Source organism: Triturus cristatus, chromosome 10 (assembly GCF_964204655.1).
Source record: "Triturus cristatus chromosome 10, aTriCri1.1, whole genome shotgun sequence".
In the NCBI taxonomy this organism is placed as follows: Eukaryota; Metazoa; Chordata; class Amphibia; order Caudata; family Salamandridae; genus Triturus; species Triturus cristatus.
The window spans coordinates 633,128,511-633,151,793 of record NC_140593.1 but is presented as its reverse complement, the minus strand read 5'-3'; the positions used below and the strand labels follow the sequence as shown (position 1 = coordinate 633,151,793).

The 23,283-nt window shown below is 43.2% G+C and overlaps 1 protein-coding gene across 2 annotated transcripts in view; it reads left to right on the top strand.

Moving 5' to 3' along the window:
• GTF3C1 (general transcription factor IIIC subunit 1) overlaps nucleotides 1-23,283 on the top strand; it is a 1,956,011-nt gene that overhangs the window by 1,326,692 nt on the left and 606,036 nt on the right. For both annotated transcript variants that reach the window (XM_085632176.1, XM_085632175.1), the window contains exons 28-29: nucleotides 13,714-13,776; nucleotides 14,177-14,270. In XM_085632176.1, the coding sequence (XP_085488302.1) occupies nucleotides 13,714-13,776; nucleotides 14,177-14,270 (157 nt within the window). The remainder of the gene's footprint in view (nucleotides 1-13,713; nucleotides 13,777-14,176; nucleotides 14,271-23,283) is intronic.

Genomic DNA, 23,283 nt, shown 5'->3' with positions numbered 1-23,283 from the left:
GCAACTGTTCCGACGCTGACGCAGTACCATCAAGCTTCCTCCCCAATACCCGGGCGCCGTGAACCAGGGTGGAATGAAGGGCACCGAGAGCTTCGAGAAGGTCACCGTACCCCAGCACAGCCCCCTGCGCCCGCTCCGCTACGCTCCTCGTAGCCACACACTCCCAATCTTGCTGCGACCCAGTGTACAGGATGATAGACTCCATTCTATCAAGATGGCCGCAGGGTAGTTCCACCCCAGATTGGGACCGGGACTCAGGCACAAGCGCATCAAGTTCCATGTCACTGCAAACAGGGTTCCGGGGGCAGGCAAAATATGTATCCAGTGTGTGGTCACAGGTAACAGTCGTCCTCCCCCTGGGCCAGTGCCCGGGAAAACCCGAGAGCAGCCCGCGTAAATCGGGGCGAGTTACAGGCCGCGTCCGAGCAGTTCACTGGCGAGGGCTCAGGCAATCACCGAAGAATCCTGGAATTGCCACCTCGGGCATGCACTCGTTCCGCTATGCTCAGTGGTAGGAGCGACCACAGCGAAATTCAGGCCAATATTCGCGCCGCTCCGGTATTCCGACTCCACCCAGTCACCAATGGCCGCTGTTGTTGAACTGTCGCCCGGCCATGTTGTCCACCCGAGGTCCCGGTTCCAGGGTTGCACAGGCCGCAAACTTCAATTGAACATTTCTCCGGCGGTACCGCCGCCAGAAACTTCAGAATCACACGATCGGTTGCCGCTCTCAACCACCAACACGGGCATGTAGCGCAGGCTAAGGATCTCATGCAGGATATCCGTGCGGGATGTGGAGGTTCACGGAGCCGGGAGCCTACGCTGCCGTCCCGGTCGCCATCTTGGCTCCTCCTGGATGAATGCTCCCTTTATGACCTTTCTTACTGTGTTTTCTTCCACAGTTCTTGAGCCGTGAGCATGCATGGGTTCAGATCCCCTTAAGGATTCAAGTAGTTTTCTATTCATCTTGTTGGTTGGCTTCTACCACAGTTGTCATGCTAACATGGGTAATTTTATTCCCATGCGTCTTTAATGTCTTGTGACGTTCCTCATTTATGGTTCTTCCACTGGTTTTTAACTTGTAAAGTATGTTATTGCTCCTCTACATTATTATAGAGGTCCGGTCTCTTTCTCTGGTTCCCGACCAGTTTTGTTATAGTTAGCAGCTTTTAGTGGTCAGTTTACAGACCCTCCTTCGAGGATGGTGTGGTTTGGTATTTGATTTTAAAGTAATTAATCTGCGGCTAGATATCTGGTAGAGACAGGATCTAGCCGCAGATTCCTTACGCCCCTTCCATCCTCCTCACTCTGCGAACTGGGTCCTCTTTCGTCTCTATTCTTTCATTATGAGACCTCACGTACTAAACTAGGAACTCTGTGTTTATTCAGACTGAGTCCTCTTTCATCTCAATGTTTTTATTAATGTATCCACATACTACATTATAGTCAGTGCTTTTTTGACACAATGGTGTCTTCCATTTTAGCCCACTGTTTCAATTGGCAGTTTCTAAATGTGGGTCCACGTTTTGAGCACTGAAAAGAGTCACGGATGAAACAGACGTCAGCGTGTTTGCAAAGGGGTTATATAGACTCTGTTGACGTCACATAGTGTGATGGTGTCGATGTGGAGTTGCATGGCATACTCTTCCGACGCTCGGACAGTGCTGTGGAAAAGGTTTCCGGATCCAGTCTCACGCCAGGGGGGATTCTAAAGTAAAGAATCTGCGGCTAGATCCTGCCTCTCTACCAGATAAAGCGTTACCGAAGGTAAGTAACTTTTCTTTTAAGTATGGGATTATGCATCTATGCAAGTCTTTGTCTATTTTTCTACATGCTGCACACAAATGCTGTTTTCTCTGTTTGCATATGCATAACTCTTTGAAAGGGTGTACATGTGTTTTCCTCAAAATTGAGTTTACGATTGACATCTCTCCTGATTACTGTTTCATTTATTTCCAGTGGTGCCCTCGGGCCCTTTCCTATCCTCCCTCCTTATCCATTTTTCTTATTTCCTGTTCCTCTTTCTATTATGTTTTTCTGTCATAGAATTTCCTGTGTATGTATTTAGGATTTTCATGGAATTCACAAGCTCCTCAAAATGATACCTGTCTCGGGTTTTTGAACTGGTGGCCCCTTGATCGTGATTTTAGTGAATGTTGCAATTTTATCCCAGTCATTCTGACAGTTTTCATGGTCCATACCTCCTGTCTTCAAGCGTGTGTGTGCACTTAGACCTCTGTTCGTGTGGTCCTAATGATAGTGCCTTTATTATGATTTTTTTCCTAGTACCAAAATAGTGATTTTTGTATTTACTGTTTTGAAGTCTCAGTTTTTCATGATGGCAGAAATTATTTAATTCTCTTTATCAGTCATTCTATTTTCTTGAAAAGGTCAAATGTGATTTTACAGAATTTGCATATTTGGAATAGTGCATTTATTTAACAGACAAGGGACCTCAAAAGTTAACCCTTTGAACCCACCAAACACCTTTTTGAAGTGCTTATGGCTCAAAAAGCACTCGACCCAGTAACACCGGACAATGAAAAGTTCTAAATTTATGCCAGGTTTGCTGTAAATCAGTTCAGTGTTTTTCTCTGGTGGGGAGACAAATTTCCCAGGGTAAAGTCAAAGCCACATGCTCTTGTGCTCTGTTTCCAATTGCAGTGGCAGATGGCCGTGACTTACATAATAAATAGGTAATTAAGTAGATTGTTAGCTATTATCCCCCCATATTACTTTTTCTCATTTGGGAACTGGTTGCAGGGAAGTTGAAAAGTGACACTCTCCTCGCTTCTCTGTGGTCTGCAGAGTGTTGTGGACCTTGGTGTAGCTGTTTGGTTGGCATCACACCATCCTGTGCCCTGTTATCAAATGGATATAAGATGCAGCAGGGGTTGCTAAGCTAGCACCAGATCCTTAGACTTTTTAAGCCCCCCTCAACCTTGAGCGATTTCCTCTCAAACCCTTGAGCAAGGTGAGGGTCGCAGAAAGAAGTCACCCCTCCTCTCTCGCACTATACAGGCAAGTTGGCAAATTCTTCACATCACCCTTGGGCAAGGCGATTTAAGGAGGGGGTGGATGTGTTGGTGTCAGAGGAGGTTGCCCCACCCTAGGGCAAGGTGAGGAGGGTTTCAGTTTTAGTCCTCTCACCCAGAGCTTCTGTATTGCAGGAGGGAGGGTGCATAAACAAGGGCCATAAGAAGCTCCCGCAATACAATTGTAAAGTGACGTCTTGCCCTTGTGCAAGGCGGGAGCGGAATGGGGAACTATGCTCCTTGCCTGCCCTTAGGCTAGGGAAATATAATTAATTAATCTGCCCCCAACCACCTCGGTCCTAGGGTTAAGCTGAGGGGTGTGATTAGAGCCCCCGCCTCCCATAGTTTCTAGCTCAGAGATGCCTGAACATGGTGTGAGAAAGTGGGTTTCTGTTGCAGTACCCCCCCCCCCTTTTTGTTGTTGCCAGACTACTGATGCTCTTTGACTTGGTGTGCCCTGGGCTCCTGACAATCAGGTGCACAGGGCCTGTGTTCCTTCCCTAAAAACTGCCTAACAGCCAAAACCCAATTGGCCTCTCTGGCCACATGTCAGCCCCTGGTAAATGGTACCCTAGGTACCCAGGGCCATGTTACCAGAGAAGGCCTCTAAGGGCTGCAGCACTTATTGTGCCACCCTTAGAGGCCCTGTACCCTGACACACACACACACACACACACACACACACGCACGCACACACACACACACACACACACACACACACACACACACACACACACACACACTGCCTTTGCAGGCTGAGTGTCTTGGTGCAGAACAAAACAAAGAGTCGGCATGGTACACATCCCTGTGTACCATGCCCACAACACACACTGCCCTGGAATACCTCAGTCATCCCTCTAGCTGGGTGCCCTATGCCAGTGGTGTGGGTACAGGTGCATGAGCCCTGTGCCCCTACAGTACCCAGGTCCATCCTGGGCACTGTAAGTGCAGTGCTGCCATTAAGAGTATATGGTGCTGGGAGGTCGTGAACACGAACTCCACAGCACCATGATGGCTACAATGAAGACTGAGAAGTTTGGTATCAAACCTCTCAGCACATTAAACCCACACTGATACCAGTGTGGGATTTATTGTAAGATGCACGACAGAGGGCAACTTAGAGTTGCCCCCTGAACCTAACCTGCAATCCACGTCCTGTCTGAGGGGCTGCCTAGGTTGCCACACAGCAGACATGTTGCTGGACCCCTTGGTAGAGAGCCATCCACTCTCCTGGGCCTGCAACAATGCACATCCTGGGCGAGGTGCTAGGTCTCCTCCCCCAGGATGGGCAGGGGAAGCTTCAAAGGCCTTTGTGAGCTTCTCCAGGCCACTTGCTGTACTGGGACTCCCACGAGCAGTGGTCCGGCTCAACAACAAGCAACAACCCTGGCACCAGCCAGGAACCGCGAACCCTGCACACTCTGCACCCGCCAAGCCTGGCCTGTGCCTGAGAGGACAAAAACCAAGAGGACGTCCCCCCCGGTGACTGTGACCCAGAATCCGGCAATCAAGAACCCACCTCGATGCTCCTGACGCCACCTGCAGCCTCAGAAGCAGGGACCCCTCCAACCGCGACCAGCTGAGGTTAAAATTTCCCGATACGAAAAGACACCCCTGCACCCGGCCCCCTGCGGCCCCCTGTGCCCAGCTCCTGGGTGCCTACCTATCCTACAGCTTCCCAACGTACCTCTCGAAGTGGTGGTCGTACCTGAAGAATCTTCGTCCCGAGCTTGCAGCCTTTGTTCGTCACTGAGCTTCTCCATTGAAATCCATCGAGCGCTCGACGGCTCAAAAGCACCCTGCACCCAGCCGCCCGAGTGCCCCTGGGAGTGCAACCTTTACCCTAATCTACTTCCCCACTTGCCCTGAGCAAGTGACCAGGAGCCCAGCACCCACAGCCGCATGGCCTGCTTGCCAGCAGCCACCAACCAAAACCCCCTGCCCGCCATAGGCTAACATTGGGCCTAACTCTCTCTGCACCCGGTTGCCCCTGTGCCGCTGAGGGTCTAACAACTGTACGTACCTGACCCTCGGAGACCCCGGAGTCTATGCCCAGAACCTCAACTCTGCCAGTCGAGTACTTACCCAAAAGCCGATAATTCACTTTTCTTCCATAGGGTAACATTGACTGGTTTCACCTGGAAATTATTCTAAGTGTCAAGTTTTGAAACTTTAAAATATTCACTAAAAATCAGCCGAGCAACGAAAACGAATTTACTCACCTGCTATCAGGAGAGATCCCAGTGCTGGATCTTGGTGCCCAGCACTGACCCTGAAAAGTAATTACAACTGTACTTACCGCTAACTTGATTTTCCTCCATAGGATAACATTGCCTGGTTTTTGCCAGAAATTCTTCTAAGTGTCGATTTTTAAAACGTACAAATATTTGCTAAAAATCGCCTGTATAACAAAAACGCATTCTTTCAACTGTTTACAGGAGATGCACCAGTGCTGGATCCAGGATCCAACACTGAGTAAGAAAAAGTAACGATAACCCTACTTACCTGCTAAGTGAATTTCCTCCCATAGGTTAACATTGGTGATTCCATGTGAAAAAGTTTGTCAACTTTTAAAATACAATAATATTCCTTAAAAATCACAACTGTAACCAAAACGTTTTTACTCAACTGTTTACTGGAGATGTCCCAGGACTGAATCTAGGATCCAGTCCTGTGGTAAGAAAAATAATCCAAAAAGTGATCAATTACATTTAACTAGAAATTCCCATTGAGCTCAATGTTTTATTGAGTTTAAAATTGTGTTGCCTATTGCAACAACTGTAACTATTTCATTCAAAAGTCTATTGCCTATTGAAAAGTATTTAACTAAAGCATCTCATTCTGAGAAAGTATATTTTGATACCTATTGTTGGTTCTAAAATAAAACAACCATACAAACCATTGGCCTAGAGTTCAGTTCTTGAGTGTGTGAGACCATTTGCTGACTGAGTGTGTACAACAAATGCTTTACACTGTCCTCTGATACTGCCTTACTACTCGACCACGCTACCACTATAGAGAGTAAAGTTATTTCTAACTTTAGCCTCTGCCAAACCTCTGGGGACTGTGGACTCTGTGCACACTGTACCTATTTGAGAACAGTATATACAGAGCCACTTTCTTACATATGGGCCTTTTTAGGTCTCGCTGAGCCAAAGGCTCGAAGAGACATTTTATATGTGGGATTTTCAAAGTGCTACCCACAGTCTTTTGGCTGGCCTAAACCTTGAGTGCACGATCACATGCACGTGCACAGCTGCTCCTCTGCTCATTGCATTCCCCCCTCCCTTCTCACCCAGCCCTTTGATGCTCTGCTCGATTACTTTCACTTTCGCCACTTGGACCCTTGCATTCCCCCCTCCCTTCTCACCCAGCCCTTTGATGCTCTGCTCACATCTCCCTCCTCCCTGGGCGTGAAGGGAGACAGAGCCATCCTGCTTGATTAATGGCTTTGCATTCCCATGTGTTCCCGTAGTAAACATGCCCGAGGCGCCAGCCGAGCACAAGGCTCACGGAGACATTCTCTTTCTTTATTCATCGTTTTATTGTTTTTAACGCAGGAATAAATTTGTTCTATCTGTAATAGGTCGTCATTAGTATACCTGTTAACCGAGATGTCTATAAAACAGTTTTATTAAACAGAAAAACCCACTCATTAACCCCTTGTCCTGCTGGCAAAGCGCATCAAAGCTGAAAGATACGCAATTTCTTAACCATCTGTGCTTCGTCTCTGATGTTTTTGATTAAACACATTTGCATATGCTGTGTTCTTTTTTTTTACCCGCGTTGCTCACCTCCGTTCTTTCTTTATATCAGGTCTTCCTCTTTTTATCCTTCCCTCTCCCCTTCTCTCCTTCCCTCGCTTTAATCTTGGGTCTGCCATTTCCACTCTTCCTTTCCCCTTCCATTTCATCGCAGGAAACTTTGCGCCTGCCTGCCCATCAGAATATATTTATCAAAGTGCCCGTGAGTCACAAAGCACATTTCTGGTGCTTCAGGCAAATCCGTCACCTTCCAATCAGGCCTGTTTAAAGGATAAAGCTCTTGTTGAGTGAAGGTGCTTTCTTCGGCACACATTTGGAAAATTACTTTACATATATAAACGCTCTTTTCAGAGCTAGAGTGTACCTGCGCGTGACTCAATATATGCATGTATACATTTCACCAGAACCCAGAGATGCATTCTTGGAAACAATACAGGTTTTCCATTATGCATAGAACTTTTCCCGAAAATAAATTATATATTAGAAGCAGTGTCATAGAACGCCCCAGTATACATTGTTTATGTGCGCGTGATTTAATCAACAATTGTATGTATCTCCTTTCAGATTCATTCACAATCGAGTTAATTCAGAACTGGTGCTTAGTAAACGTTTCCCGGGTGGACGAAATGTGGCTCAGTGGACGTGACCCCCGAGCTCTGCCTAGCCTGGGTGGGGCGGGGGTGGTGGGGGGAGATGGTGGAACGGAGGCAGAGGGTCCATACACTGTTCACAATTCCCCTCGTGCTGACTCCTAGCCTGGTCTCTCCCACACCGTGAGGTTATTTATTTCTCGCAAGTATGGGTCGTCATTTGTAAGGGTCCCCTGCAGGTAGAACAGGCGCCTCGTGGTGGGCGAGCGCTCACTCCTTCCTGTTGGAATGCCCTTTAAGTCACTTGGAAGTTTCTCACCGACGAGCCCCAGTTCTACCTTTTTCCGGGATCCTCCCTGACCCCACCCTAGATTTTACAAGCCCACCTGAAGCCCAACTATTCTTCTCAAGGTTACACTGCAGCCTCGTTCTGTCTATCTTTTTCGGCGCCCCCACCTCTGCAGTCCCCTTCACTCACCGCACCCCAGCCCACCCCTCAACCCCATTATTAATTAGGTCTTCCCCTCCCCCGCCACCTCCAATCGTCAGCCCCCCCCCCCCCATCCTTCGCCCCAAATACCCTCATCACTTCGTTGGGTCTTCCCCAGTCCTATGTGACTCTCAACCCCCCACCCCTTGCAGCCCCTCCCGGGGGAGTCTCCTTCACCCCAGCCTCGTTGCCATAAATGGTTTCTTGTAATTAGCGACTCCCATTCGTGCCGCTTGGTAGCCCTGGCGGGCTCCGGTGGCCAAGGTGACTGTGCGAAGCTCCCTCTTAATGGACCTCTCCGGATCAGCGCATTAATGAGGGCTGGGGTCCCCTACTACGGCTTAGAACCATGCGTGCGCGTGCCCGTGACTCGCCTCCGAGAAACGACCCCCACCGCCCCGACTAAGAGCCAACTCCAAGGTGTACCAAAAAACCAAGCACTTATTTGATCCGCGTAATTAATAATTCACGGAAAACACGGCCTCTCATTCTGATGAGGCAACAGATTTTCTGCTTTTAACGGTTATTTACAAACTACCAGTAACAAACAAAAACTGAGCGCTCATCACAACGGCGACCGGGCTCCTGTTTAAGAAGAGATTCATGGGCGGTGGATGCGGCCTGGAGAGATCTGAAGATATATATCTTGTGCAGACAAAGCTCTCAGTGTCTAATGCTCCGTTTCTCGGTCACCTGCACATTAACCCGCCAGTCTAGAACTGAAAAACTATTGATCGTTCTATTTCTGTATCTGCCTCGCTCACTGCCGACAGACAACTGCAGACCAGTAGTATAGTAAGTAACAGGAAAGTCGAGGAAAAACCCTTGATGGGAAAAGACCTTACGCGCGCGTGTTTGTATTGTGATTTCCTTTTTTTCTCGCCTTTTCCATAATTTCTCCATTCATCGATCAAACCCTATATTTATTTATTTAAAATCCACCCAGCTACTCAGTTATGAGTTATCCATCCGTATTATCCATTAATCTAATTACTGTGTGAACACACATATTTATTAATAATTAATTCAACCGTACAGCACAGGAAGTAAAACAAACAAGCATTGGCATAGCCAATAGGTCTCGCCTTTGGGACCTTATAAGTGTTTAGCCATGCAACAGTTGCATAACTAAACACTTATAAGGTTCCAAAAGCGAGACCTATTGGCTTTGCCAATGCTTGTTTTATTCTCTCCATGGTCTGTAACACAAAGTGGGGAGAGTTATTTGTAAGTGGGAAAGCATACCTGCCCATTCATCAATAATGCAGCATTAAGTTCTCCTGGTCCGCACTATATCACTTTTGTCTATTTTTATTTTATTTTTGTATTCGTTCTCTCTCCGGGTTTTGCAAAATCGGGAGAATGACTCTTGGTTTTGTCTAGTGTGGGTGCACAAAGTATTAGCAAACCAAAGTATGCTGCAGTGTTCGTTTTGGAGAGAATTAAATGTACGAAGGATGATGGGGTGAATACTTGCAAATACTCTAAACCACGAGCAGTCGATGTGTGTAGCATTCCAACCTGTTTTTTTACCCACCATACCACTCTATATTGTATATAAATGTTTGTGTTATGTAGAACAATACTGACCCTGCTCCTCTCGAGGAGTCAGCCATTGGCTTAGAGAGGGATATTTTGTGGTCAAGCCTTTAGAGCGAACATCCCCAAGTAATTGCAGAGTTGAGACAAGACAGAAAGGTAATGGATTGGAAGAACAAACTGACTAAATACATTCTAATCTGGCTATGAGAGCTGAAGAAGGTGAACATATTGAGGGACGTGCAGAAAAGAGTTGGAAATTAGATTTGATTCAATTCTCTGTACAAGGAGATGTTCTATCTCTCAATGTCATGAAATTGTGCGTGGGTGCTACATTATCTTGCCACTAGAAACACCAGCAGTGATGAGATGGATATAGATAGACTTCAGCATCACCTGACAGTCTAGGAAGACTAAGGGATTAATGGGGTAAGCAACCTTGAACATTTTGAGATGGCCAAGTTATACGTTTTTAATAATTCTCTTGTAGTCGATGCAATTAAGTAGATGGACAGGGTTTACTAAAACATAATATCCCTGTCGAAGATGTGTATATATGTATATTTGAACATCGAGCTTTTTAAAGTATGGGAAATACATTCTGCTGCCTGGACTTGAATATAGAAAACAACATTTGTGGGGAGGTGGGTCTGTTGAGGGTGATAAGCGAGGCAGACACACTGGAAACCAAAATTAAACCTGTGGGGAATCTAGTGTGACATGAAAAGTTATATACGGCCAGAGGAGATTCCCACTTAAATTTCAAAACACTTTGAGTTTGTGAAAAGCAAACTTAAAAATGTAATTACCCACCTAGAATGGAAATTGTTAGTTAGAACTTTCCATGATGTAAATGGTGACAAGAATTAGCACATTATTATCAAAACCTGTTTTTTTGGGATCTGTTTAACTTTCCAGAGTCTCCTACCTTTCCACTTTCACACAGATGTACTCTGCACACACCTACAGTGACATGCAAGCTATACAGGTTGTGTATACAGCTCACTGCTTGATGTTTTTTTCAGTGACTTTCACTTTATTCACATCACATCATAGGTTCAGATGAAAGAGTAGAGATAGAAGATAATCTCAAATGTACTGTCAGTACAAACAGCAAACCCCAAATACTGCAGCCACCTTGTGGTATTTTAGTATTTGGCCCTTAATAATTGATAGTAATGAAAGAGCACACCTTGTTGCTTGCCATTGTGCACAAGTAAAACGTTGTTTTAAATGCATATTATTAGACATGTAACAGAGGTAACATTCCAAGCTGGCAATAAAGTAAAAGAACATGGGTGCTGAATGGGCGGTGTGATGATGCTGTGTTGGTAGCAACCTTTACAAATGAAGCCGACAAAATCTATACATGGATTTTGGGTCAGCTTCTTCAACCACTGGCCAGCTAGAGTAGCACTCAGTTTGTTTAGCCAAGAGTACTTTATAAATACAGTGGGTTAGCCCTCTTCATCCATTAGCAATGGAGCCAATATTAGTTTTGGATCATTCATTTGTTAATTAAAATGCCAGTCATGTTGAGTGACAGCATTTTTCCAGTTTTGATTTGGACCCCTCACATACCTCAGAGTGAATCTTGAGAGCATCATAGACCTCTCCATCCTCCATGCAGTTTTGTGGATACTAAAGTCAGTCACCACTATCGGTCCAGGCCACATTCTCATAGAACGGAATCCTGATTTATGGGGTAAATTTTGATCCCTACATTTTCGCAGATTTCAGAATCTAGTTATATGGTTATTGCCTCATGAGACAGTGAAGGCATTGCGACGTATTTAAAACATTTTGTAATTACTGCTCCCTGTGTTTTATTCCAAACAACTTTATCGAGAGAGAATGAGTGAGAAAAACCCAATAAATGGGGGGGGGGGGGATTTGCGTGGTAAAAAGATTCCACAAGTAATTCCTCCTTTTCCTAGCTAAATGTGAAATAGGATACATTTACAGCACCTAATAAATAAACAACTTTGAGGTAAGGTATTTATAGGGTTCGGTTAATATCCCCTTTTACAACCTACTCAGAGTTGGGTCACTAGAAATCTAGAAACGCCTACAATAAAAGCATTCTACAATCAAAAAAAGACTTTTTCAGATCAGAACTAGACAAGGCTAAAAATAGACCAAAGAGACTCTTTGAAATTCTGAAACAACTATCCCAAAAATTTGCCAAATCCCAAAAGCGAAATCACAGGTGAGCAGTGAAGAATTTTCCTCATTTTTCACAACAAAAACAAACTCTCTCCAACATGAGCTTAGTGTGGCGGCAATTAACTCAGTCACCCCAAGCCGATAATTCTGTACTACTTGAGCTACCGCTGCCCAAAAATAACTCTCACTGGTCTACTTTCAAACTTTACGATCTGAATGACATCACAAACATTCTAACGACCACAAAACTCAACAACCACTTCAATAACCCGGTCCCCTCAAATTGCCTACCCCACCTCGACCATATCATCGCACCGCTCTGCAATAAAATCATCAATGCCTCGCTAGCTCAAGGTCACATCCCGGATTGCCTCAAAACACGACAAGTCACCCCTATCCTAAAAAAACCCACAGCTAACAACTCCGGCCCCCACAACTTCTGACCAATAACCAACATTCCCATGCTAGCTAAAGTCTTAAAAAAATGTGTTCAGCAACAACTAAACCAATACATCACGAACTTCAATCTACTGAACATCCTCCAATCGGGTTTCAGACCTGACCATAGCACAGAAACAGCCATCCTGCACATAGTAGACAACGCCCTTCAAGCTCTTGACTGCAAAGAAACCTGCCTACTAGTCCTACTCGACCTCTCATCAGCTTTTGATACGGTCCATCACGACAAACTAATAAGAAGACTAGAATACAGGATGGGTTTAGCTGGGAAAGTTCTTCAATGGTTCAAATCCTTTCTGGAAAACAGAACACAATTGTACATGATCAACAAAAATCTTTCCGCTTCCTCACCTAACCTACTAGGAGTTCCACTAGGCTCTCCGCTATCCCCCACGCTATTCAACCTATATGTCGAACCACTTACCGATCTACTTCAGCAGGCGAACATCTTCCACATGTACGCGGGCGACACCCAACTGTACAACAAGATCTCCTCCATTGAAGAGATAAAGACAATGAATCTAGCTCTCGAAAAGACGGTCCAATGGCTAACGACCAACTTCCTCAATCTAAACTCACAAAAAATTGAATTTGTTTTAATCTCCCCACCTAATAACACCACGGTGACAAAGGAGTGGATCAAAATGATCACTGTACGCCGACTCTGGTAGACTCCACCTTATCACTTGGAATCACACTGGATAAGAGCCTTAACATGCAAAGTCATATCGAGCTGTTGGCTAAAAACGCCCGGTTCCACCTCCGCTACCTTAGAAAAATGAAGCCATTTATCGAGAAATCGGACCTCAAAACTGCAGTTCAGTCCTTAGTCATCTCAAGGCTGGAATATGGACGCACAACCCTCTCAGGGCTTCCCAAAATCTCTACCGCCCCTCTAAAAGCCTGTCTCAATGCCGCAGCAAGACTCGTAACAGGATCTAGGAAATATGACCACATATCACCACACCTGAAGGCACTCAACTGGCTACCCTATGAAGCTCGAATCCACCTAAAGAGGGCTTGCATCACTCACAAAGGCGCTACACCACAACACCCCCCAGTACCTAGCCCAAAGCTTACCTTATCGGGAGGAAACAGACACTCTAGGAGCGCAGACAATCTACTTCTGAAACTCTCACGTTTCAACAAGACTAAAACCTCCAACAGAGCATTTTCCGGAGCAGCGCCAATAATATGGAACTCGCTTCCGCCACACATCAGAAAAATCTCCTCGACGCCTCTCTTCAAAAGGGAATCTAAATTATTCCTGATGATCAAATTCCTACCTTAAATCTGCAAAATTACGGCCCCAGCTATACAACCTCCTAATTTCCTCTAGTCTCGAGTGAACGAGACCGTGAATTCTCACTGCTACTATTCACCCGGACCCTTTTCCTATATGCTGATACTGTTATGCTATGCTTTTGTATACAATGTGTTTCACTAATATGTTTTACACCTTGCTCTTTATGTAAAGCGCTCTGATACCCTACCTTGGGTCTGGTTCGCGCTATAGAAAACTCTAAAATAAATAAATACTAGGCTATTCATTGTTTAACTTGATCTTCCCTAATATTACAGTATATTGCCAGTTAAAGGGATCATTGTTTGTGGTGTATCGAGATCACTAGCTTTCTTTGTGTTTAGAGGTATTGTTTTTTGTTTACTAGGTACAGAGTTTTGGCTGTGGGGCATGAGTTAAATCAGATGAACAAGCAGGACACTCTTAGTTGGTGAGTAAGTAAGGTTCACTTTGGGCTTTCATTCATGCATGTTGGTTTTAAACTCTTTAGACATTAATACTTATGCTCAAGTGTTGCCTGTGCCCCATATGTTTATATTTTCTTTAACTGATGTACTGTAGTGCTTTCATTTACATTTTTGTGTATATGTAGATGAGATTCATTTTCTGGTAATAAGTCACACTTCATCCACAGTCTCTGTGGAAATAGCCCTTTTTTACATGTAATGTTTTGTCATTTTTTAGTGGGATTAGAACATTCTATCACAATTGCAACTCCCACACTGGATATTAGAATGACTGTTGCTTATTTTCACTTATTGATTGAAGGGTGACATAGAGCTTGCAGGTTCATTGATGTAACGATTACATGCTTGTTTTTTTTCTTCCAGTATTGATGATATTCACTTTCTGGTGCTGCAGAATTTGATTCAGAGTACTTTAGCCCTGTCAGATACTCAGATGCAAAGTTACCAGTCCTTCCAGGTATAATTAACTTTTTCATATTTGTATTACATATTTATCTGCTGAGTTGTACTTTTCAGCCTCATGGCAATAGTAGAAAAGAAAGGTCATGGCTACAATTGCTTTCAGGTATTGTTTATTACATGGAGCCCCATGATTTCCTCAGCACAGTTCTTTGGCGATTTCATAGTCAAACTCACACTCAGTCTTGATAACTCTTAAGCACACATATTTAGGCTTTGCAAATTCGCTTGAATGTTAATTCTTTGTTTGTGTTTCTTTGGTGGTAACTTAGTGGAGATTTATGTGGAAAGGTAGGGAGAAAAGGAATTTAAGTCTTGGTGAGGAATAAGAGGTGTGAGCAGTACCACTTCACTCTCATATTTGCCACAGTTTTTGAAAGGCATATTAAGCATTGGTAGGGTTACTGGTGCAGATCAGAGCTTCCGAATCCCCTCTACTTCCACGGACGGAGTGATCTCACAGTCACACACGCATACACACAACACACGCTGGTGGGGCCCATTACACCAACATTCATCCTACCACTCTTATCCGTGCCATGTATAAGGGGAAACACACCTTCTAATACCTATCCAATCTACTTAAAAATCTAGCAAAAACATTTCATAGAATACACAATAAATTCAATAAACATGACCAGAAATAATCACCCGACACAGAGATTCAAACAGAATTATTTTGTTTATCTAAAATTATAAGAAAAGCCAATTAAATGCGAATTCATTTTTCTCAATGTCAGATCCTAAGTCAGAACCGGTCCTCTGTAGAAGTTTCCTGCCGTCATGTAGAGTCATCGTCCTCTCCGTCAGCATAGGGACATCGGATCATCAGCTCGGGAAGAAGTGGCGCTAGACCTCTCTAGTCTGCTAATATTTATACTAAAATTTACATTCAGTAAAGTTACAATTTATAATTCAGAACGGATGAATGGCGGAAATAATGTCATCTTGGTACATTTACGCTACTGTGCGATATTTTCTCACACTTAGATTGTCCCAAATAATGAATAGAAAAATTGAATGTTCATAACTAATTCGATACATCCACGGATGTTTTATAAGATAATTTGTAGCCCAATGGTGGGATCAACAGTTCATAAGTTCATTTTTCACTTTTCGTAACAATCTTCATGTTCAGGGGCTCTTGGCAGCCATCCCGGATTTGTCATCATGATCATGGCTTTTCAGTTTTGTCGAGTGGGCAAGGTCACAGGCAGCGCGAAGCTTCCTTGCAAAAGTTTCCATCAACTCAAATGCAGGCTGCGGGTGGTAGCCATCTTGTGGTAGGCCACATTAGTCAACTTAAGTGAAAATAAACATAAAACAGAATTACTGCACGGAAATAATTAAACAGTGTTACACCCCTGCTAATACCCTTATGTGTATGTATTTATCTAGCCATTTGCAACATCAAAAAGCCATTAATGCATTTTAATTTAAGCGCAAACAAAATAACATCACATTAGCAACATCGATTTCTGTCCGTTTGCTCACCAACTTAGTTCACTTATTATTTTAGCCATGCAATAGCATTCCCACGTGTAATTCATTTGTTAATAAGGTTGATTAGACAACATTTGACAAACTTTTAATAATTAATAATTAATCAGTAGTACTTTTAATTATAACATGCGAAAATGAAACAGGTATTCAGTTTTAAAGTAAAAACCCTGCTCCATCAATCCCCCCTTTGGTGATCTCTAATCACCACAAAAATCAAAACCCAAAAAATCAATTTAGTTTCCCCTTTTGGAAGAATTCAAAATATCTTCTTGTTCACTTTTTTAAACCCTTGTTTCCATCTCATCTTCCTTTTTAGTTTCTATATACATGCTTTCTCTTTTAATTCTATTTCTTGTAGATCTCTTTCTTGTTTCTTTTGTCTCCTTTTAACATTTTCTTTCATGATTATCTTTTTATTTCTTCTATATCTACAACACATACACCCTAATCTAAGGATCAATAATGTAACAATTACACAGGTTAATGGAAATAATATCTTACCAAAAATGGTACTACCTATTTTAGCTACAAAATTCTTAATAGCATTCATCTTATTAGCCATTCTAGTCCAGATACTTTCAGCTTCCAGTGGTACTAATTCTTCATGCAAATCAGTAATATTTTTGACATAAACCTTTAGATCTTTACTTTCGTCAGGAATGTAAGTGCAACAATGTTGAACTTTCAGCATTCCACAGACTCCACCCTCTTTTGCCAAAAGAATGTCAAGGGCAAGTTGATTTTGCATCGCCATAGCACGCAAAGCAACCATTTCTGTATTAACCAAAAGAAAGCCTCCAGCGGTGCTTGTTGACAAGCGATCCACCACAGTTGACAGCTTCCGAATGCGAAATGCATTCAAAGAAATTCCCACTGCTGGAATTAAAGCTCCAAAAATATCTCCTACAATTTCTGTCCATGTTTCTCTTCTATAGCGTGTTAATGTGTTAGAATGTTCAGCATCATCTACTCTATCCATGTGAAAAATCTTTGGAAAGACCAGGCCAACATAACATGTACCAAACCAATGGTCAGGCAAACGGTAATAAGCCTTGTTCCCACAAATATAATACACTCCCGGGAAAACTGGATCTTCTCCTCCTCTAAATCCCCATCCTGTTGCAATAAAGTATGTATCATGACACTCACTCGTCCCTATGAAATAATAATCATACTGGGATCTCTTCCTGGTAATGCACAATTTTCCTTTCTGTGGGGCATCTATAGCCATAGTTGGACTGGCTCCATTTTTCAACTCCTTTTCTTTCTCAATATCCCACATTGTGTCACTCATTTTATGCCCTTCTGCTTTCTTGTGCATGTTCAATCTTCTTCTCTCAACCATGCCTAGAAAATTCTTTTCTTCTCCTTTCAAACTGCAAGTTAAATTATTTCTAAAAACATATTCTAATGTTAATTCTTTGTTTCTAAAAAAATCTCACCTAAAGTGTTAGCTTCCTTTGCAGGATTCAGTGCTTTATTCATAGGCAACTGCCCAAGAATATTATCTACATTAGACATATTATAGTCTAATTTCCCTAACTGATAAAATATACTAATCAACACACTACAGGAAATTCCATACGTAGCCGGAAGATGATGATAAGTCACTCCTTCCGAAACAGAGGCAGGTAATTGCATTCAGACGTAGCAATCCCTTACTTCCATTGTCTTTACGTACTCATACAACAATTTAGAAAAAACATTGCTAGAAAAATCATTAATTGACCTATCCTTATGTATATGTATATTGCTAGTTCTAGTCGGTACAATTTTCTGTGAACTTTTCCCTATATTAGTTTTGTTCTCAGTATGACCTTCTAAATTTCTATAGTGACTCTAAATGAAATCAAAAGAGCAAGTACGCTCCAAAGCAACATTAATAAACCTGTACAGCAGCAGCACATTTTGCACCATCTTTTCAGAAAGATACATCTACTTTTATTCTCAGTGTTAGCCATTTTGTTAATTTTGACCGTGTCTTTTCACTTAGCCTCTTCTACTCCTCTACTGAACTTCTAAGGGCAGCAAGTACCCAACAGATTATTACAATCTACTAATCTTTAGTATTTCTTTTTCTTCTCTTCTCCAAGTGATTTTCCTTGGATTTACTCAATTTGGATTTTCATCCCTTTTCACTGTCTCTTCATCATCATCAAACTGTATCAGGTCCTGAACATCCGTCTCTTCTCCAATGTCGGACAAGATAACTCTCAGGATTCCCACAGCTTCTTCTTCAACAACCTCCTTCAGTAAAGCCTCCTCTGGACTTCCTTGGCTGTCCGCCTCTTCTCCTTGTTCAGGCAGTGCCACATACGTCCATTCCGGTGACTTGTACCTCTGGTTTGGTTTCCTTATTCTTTTAGTTCTCTCAGGTATCTTTGTTTCTTCTTCTTTGGTTGGATTTTGACTTGACACTTCGTTCACTTGTTCAGCTTTCGATGAGTTAACTCGTGTCAGTCTGTATCTTAGTCTCTTTATCTTATTTGGCCAGAGATCACCTTTAGCATTTCTCTTTTGTTTTCCTTCTTTATTGTTTCTTTCTCCAAGCCAAGTTCTCTTTCTCAGAACTCGTCCTCCATGTATCTCAGCATCACTTTCCTCAGACTCTGTCTCAGTTGCCTCTTTGTTCATTAACAGTTTTCTTTTCCCCAACAACTTCCTTTTCTCCAACAGTCTCTTTTTCCACCAATTGAGATTTCCCTACTTCTGTCCCTCCTCGGGTCTCCGACACGCAATCTTCTTGCTGTCTACTTGTCCCTTCACCTAGCTTGTTGTTGATGTTCCCTACACCTCCTCTGGGTTTTTCCGCAATCTGTCCCTCACTGTCTTTGTCTGTCCCTTTTTCTTCAATATTTATCTCAGGTGGAACTTGTCCAATTTCCCCATGTGATTCAGGTGTCTCTTCTGTTGGAATGTTCTTTTCTTTTCTTTCTTTCTTTTTGTGTTGGTCACTGTCAATTGGAACCTCGGGTAATTCTTCTGAGTCTGAACTTGCTTCTGCAGTTTGCACTGTTCTCTTCAGAACCTCTTCTGGTGGGATGAAAATTTCCCTTGACTCACTTTCCCCACTTTCAGGATTTTTTTTCCTTCTTACTGCCTCACTGTCTGCATCATCACTGGAATCTGATTCTTCAAAATATTCTTTTCCAGTACCATCTCTTGGATTTGGAACTCTCAGTGTGTGACTTGCATGTATCCAATTTTTCACACCAGCACACTTCACAGCAGTCGTTGTGGTCAAGATGACTTGTCTTGGCCTTCCCCACCTTGGAACCAGGCAATTCCTTCTTCTGTGGACTTTTATCCTTACCCAGTCCCCTGGGCTCAGACCATGGGCTTGTTTCTTTTCAAGTGTGGTGGCGTCTTCTCCAACCTGGTGAAACACAGAATGAACTGCGTCAGCCAGGCCTTTACAGTAATCCAAAATCATGTCATCAGTTATTGTCATCAACTTGTTGACTGGTACATATGCATGCCTCATTGCACGTCCCATGATAATTTCATGTGGACTCAAACCTGTTGTTATGTCTGTAGTAGACCTAATGGTCATCAGGACTAGAGGCAAGACATCAGGCCATTTCATTCCTGTGGCTAAGCACATTTTGCCAATTCTGTTTTTGATGGTACCATTCATTTGTTCAACCACACCAGAAGCCTCTGGTCGGTAAGCACAATGTAGCTTCTGCTGTACACTCAATGCTTCACAAATTAGACCCGTTATTTCATTATAAAAATGTCCTCCTCTGTCTGATTCAATGGTTACTGGGAACCCGTACCTTGGGATTAACTCTCTTAACAGTAATTTAGCCACTGTTATCCCATCATTTCTTCTTGTTGGATACGCCTCCACCCACCTGGAGAACAAACAGACCACCACCAGGACATACCTCAATCGGTTGACTGGGGGCATTTCAATGAAGTATATCTGCATTCTTGTGAAGGGTCCTCCCTCCCTGCCTATTGTTCCTAGGCTCACCACTGTTTTCTTTCCAAAATTGAATTGCTGACATATCAGACATCTCTGGCAGAGGCTTTCTGCTATCATTCTAAACTTTGGACTGTACCAGGTTTGCTTAAATGCTCTTATCATAGCATCCCTCCCCAGGTGTTCTTGGCCATGATACATCCTTGCCATTGTTGATAGCATGCTATTTGGCATGACTGGTCTTCCATCCCTATAGACCCACACATGATCTTTCTCTCTAGGTGCACAACCTGCTTTCACCCAATCTCTCATTTCTTCATCTCTTGCCTCATCTTGCAGCTGTTTTACTTCCTCCCATGTTCCCACCTCATTAGTAAACATTAAGGAACAAGAAGACATTTCTCGCTCTTTACTCCTGTTAATTGAATGATTGTTTCTTGCACAGTATTGTGCTATGTCATTGGCAAACTTGTTTCCCACAGTTACAAAATCATCACCATGACCATGAGCAGCACATTTTACAACTGCTAGTTCTTTAGGCAGCTGTATCGCCTCTAGCAGTTTTCCAACCACTTCAGCATTCTTTATGGGAGTTCCACTTGAGGTCAGGAAACCTCTTTGTAGCCATAGCTGGCCAAAATCATGGACAACTCCGAAGCCATACTGGCTGTCAGTCATCACAGTCACTCTCACACTCCTCCCAATCTTGCATGCTTTTGTCAGTGCCACCAATTCTGCCACCTGAGTGGATTTAACTCCTTTCAAGGGTGATGCTTCCACAACTTCTGAGACTTTACACACAGCATATGCAGCACTCAACACTCCTTCATCTGTTCTCAGGCAAGATCCATCCACAAACAACACATGATCACTTTCAGGCAGTGGCAGATCTCTTATGTCTGGCCTTGGCTTTGTACAGTAATCAAGTACATCCAGGCAGTCATGATCAACGTCATTTCTCACTCCCACACATTCAGCATCAGGCAACAATGTCGCTGGATTCACATTCACACATCTCTCCAGGCTTACATTAGTTGCACCCAGAATGACTTTCTCATATTTAGTCAGCCGACTATGAGACATGAACTGTGTCCGGCTCCTTGTCAAAATTATTGCTACATCATGAGGTACAAATACCCTTACAGGGTATCCCATTATGATTCCCTCACTTTGTTCCAGACTTTTGCAGGTAGCAGCTACTGCTTTCAGGCAACCTGGTAAACCCACAGCTACTGGGTCAAGAGTTGCTGAGAAATAGGCAATTGGCCTCCTCAGACGTCCATGTTTCTGGATTAACACTGAAAGTGCACATCCATTTCTCTCACTACAGTACAGCTTAAATTCCTTTTCATAATCAGGCATTCCTAGGGCAGGAGCTTCACATAGTCTGTCTTTTAATTCTCTGAATGAAGCCATTTCTTCTGGGTTTAGTTCTAATGGGTCTTTCACCTCACTTTTTGTCAATTTAATCAATTGTTTGGCAATCAGGGAAAAGTTACTTATCCACTGACGACAGTAACCCACCATTCCCAGGAACATTCTCACCTCTCTTTGTGTCATTGGGGCTCTCATTCCTCTAATGACTTTGATCCTGTCAATGGTCACTTTTCTCAGGCCTTTCTCAATATTATGTCCCAGATACTGGACTTCTTTCTTACAAAACTACAATTTGGCTGGAGATACTTTTAATCCTCCATCTGCCAAGTGATTCAGTAAAGCAATGGTGTCTATTTCACAAGCTTCACGTGTTTTTGATGCCACAAGTAGGTCATCAATATACTGGACCAATACCGAATTGTCAGGCATTGTCAGACTTTCTAGAGATTTCTTTAGCAATTGATTAAATATCGAAGGGCTCTCTGTATACCCCTGTGGAATTCGGCACCATGCCAAAATCCGTTCTCCAAATCTAAAAGAAAATATTGGCTGGCTGTCATGATGCAATGGGATTAAAAAGAAAGCATGACACAAATCAATTACCGTATACCATTCTGCATCATGGGGAATCTGATACAAAATCACTGATGGATTTGGCACAATAGGACAACATGGCACAACAATCTTGTTAAATTTTCTCAAATCCTGTACTATTCTGAACTTTCCATTAGGTTTCTTCAGTCCCATTATCGGTGAATTACATGGGCTGCTCAATATTTCTCTTAACACCCCCTGCTGAATCATTTTTTAAATTATGGGTGTTATTCCTTCAATTATTTCAGGTGTCAATCTGTATTGCGGTATGTTTGGGTAAACCACTCCCTCTTTTACGGTAATCTTTACTGCATCTACATTTCTCATCAGACCCACATCTTCTCCAGTAAAATCACAAACTGCTGCTTTCACCGTCTGTTTCAATTCTGGGGGCAATGCATCTGGATTAAATATTGCATATGTTCCCAAAGCCTCACATTCCCTGTTATCCATGGTCATTCTGTATAGAACATCCTCATCAGGTGTCTCAAACGTTATTCCATCTGGAGTACAGAAAATAGTGCAATTCATCTTGCACAGCAGATCCCTGCCTAGCAAGTTCACAGGACTTGTCACACACCACGAATCGGTGCATGTCTGAAAATGTCCCTATTCTAACCCTTACTGGTTCAGTAAGTAGAGTTTTAATCTGTGTGTTGGACACACCAACTACTTGGATAGCTTCATCCGAGAGAGGAAGATTCTTTAAATCAGCTGACCTGACAGTTGATCTCGTGGCCCCTGTGTCAACTAGAAAAGTGACACTCTCACCATTAATTTTCCCATCTACAAAAGGCCCTGCCTGGTCTATTTCTAGAGTTGCGCCAAGTACGCACTCCTCTTCCTCTCTTCGGCAACGTCAGAAGTCTCCCTCGGAGTCACTTCCTTCATTTTTCAGCCAGTACTGAGAAACTGCGCTTGCGCGTTTTTGTTTGATTACCTGTTCTTCATCGTAGAATCCCGACTCTTGGCTGTACTTCTGAGATCCTCTTCTCTGTGGCAAGGGTGGTTTTGGCACCTGATTCTGCTTATTATCAGCCTTCTGCTGTTGTCGATGCTGACCACACCCCTCACTCTGCACCTGTGAATTCAATGATGGATTATCATCATTAGTAGACGGTTGATTCTTACACTCGGATTTCCAGTGCCCCAATTTTCCACAATTGTGGCATGGGAACTTTTTCTTGGCTTCCTCGATGTTCCCCTTTCCTTTTCCTGGACCAAACCTAGGTTTATTTCCTGGGTTATTTGCCTGTTCAACCAACTGAGCTTCCTGTCTTTCTGCAACTTTCACCTGTGCCCACATTGCCTTTTCTTTTAGTTTCCTCTGCTTTGCCTCAATCTCATCACTGAAGTATTTTGCATGTCTCAGAATCTCATCAATCTTCTTACTCTGCCAGTGTACGGTGTGCTGCCGTATCATTTCACTGATTTCCGGTCGCAAACCATACACAAAATGACTTAGATCCTTGTCACCCAGGTGTTCATATCCACTGAACTGCTTAAAAGCTAATATCAGTCTTTCATAGTAAGCATGGACTGATTCTTTCAATTCTTGGTGTGTTCGATCTATTTTAACCCAGTCTCTTTCCTTGGGAGGTACCTTATT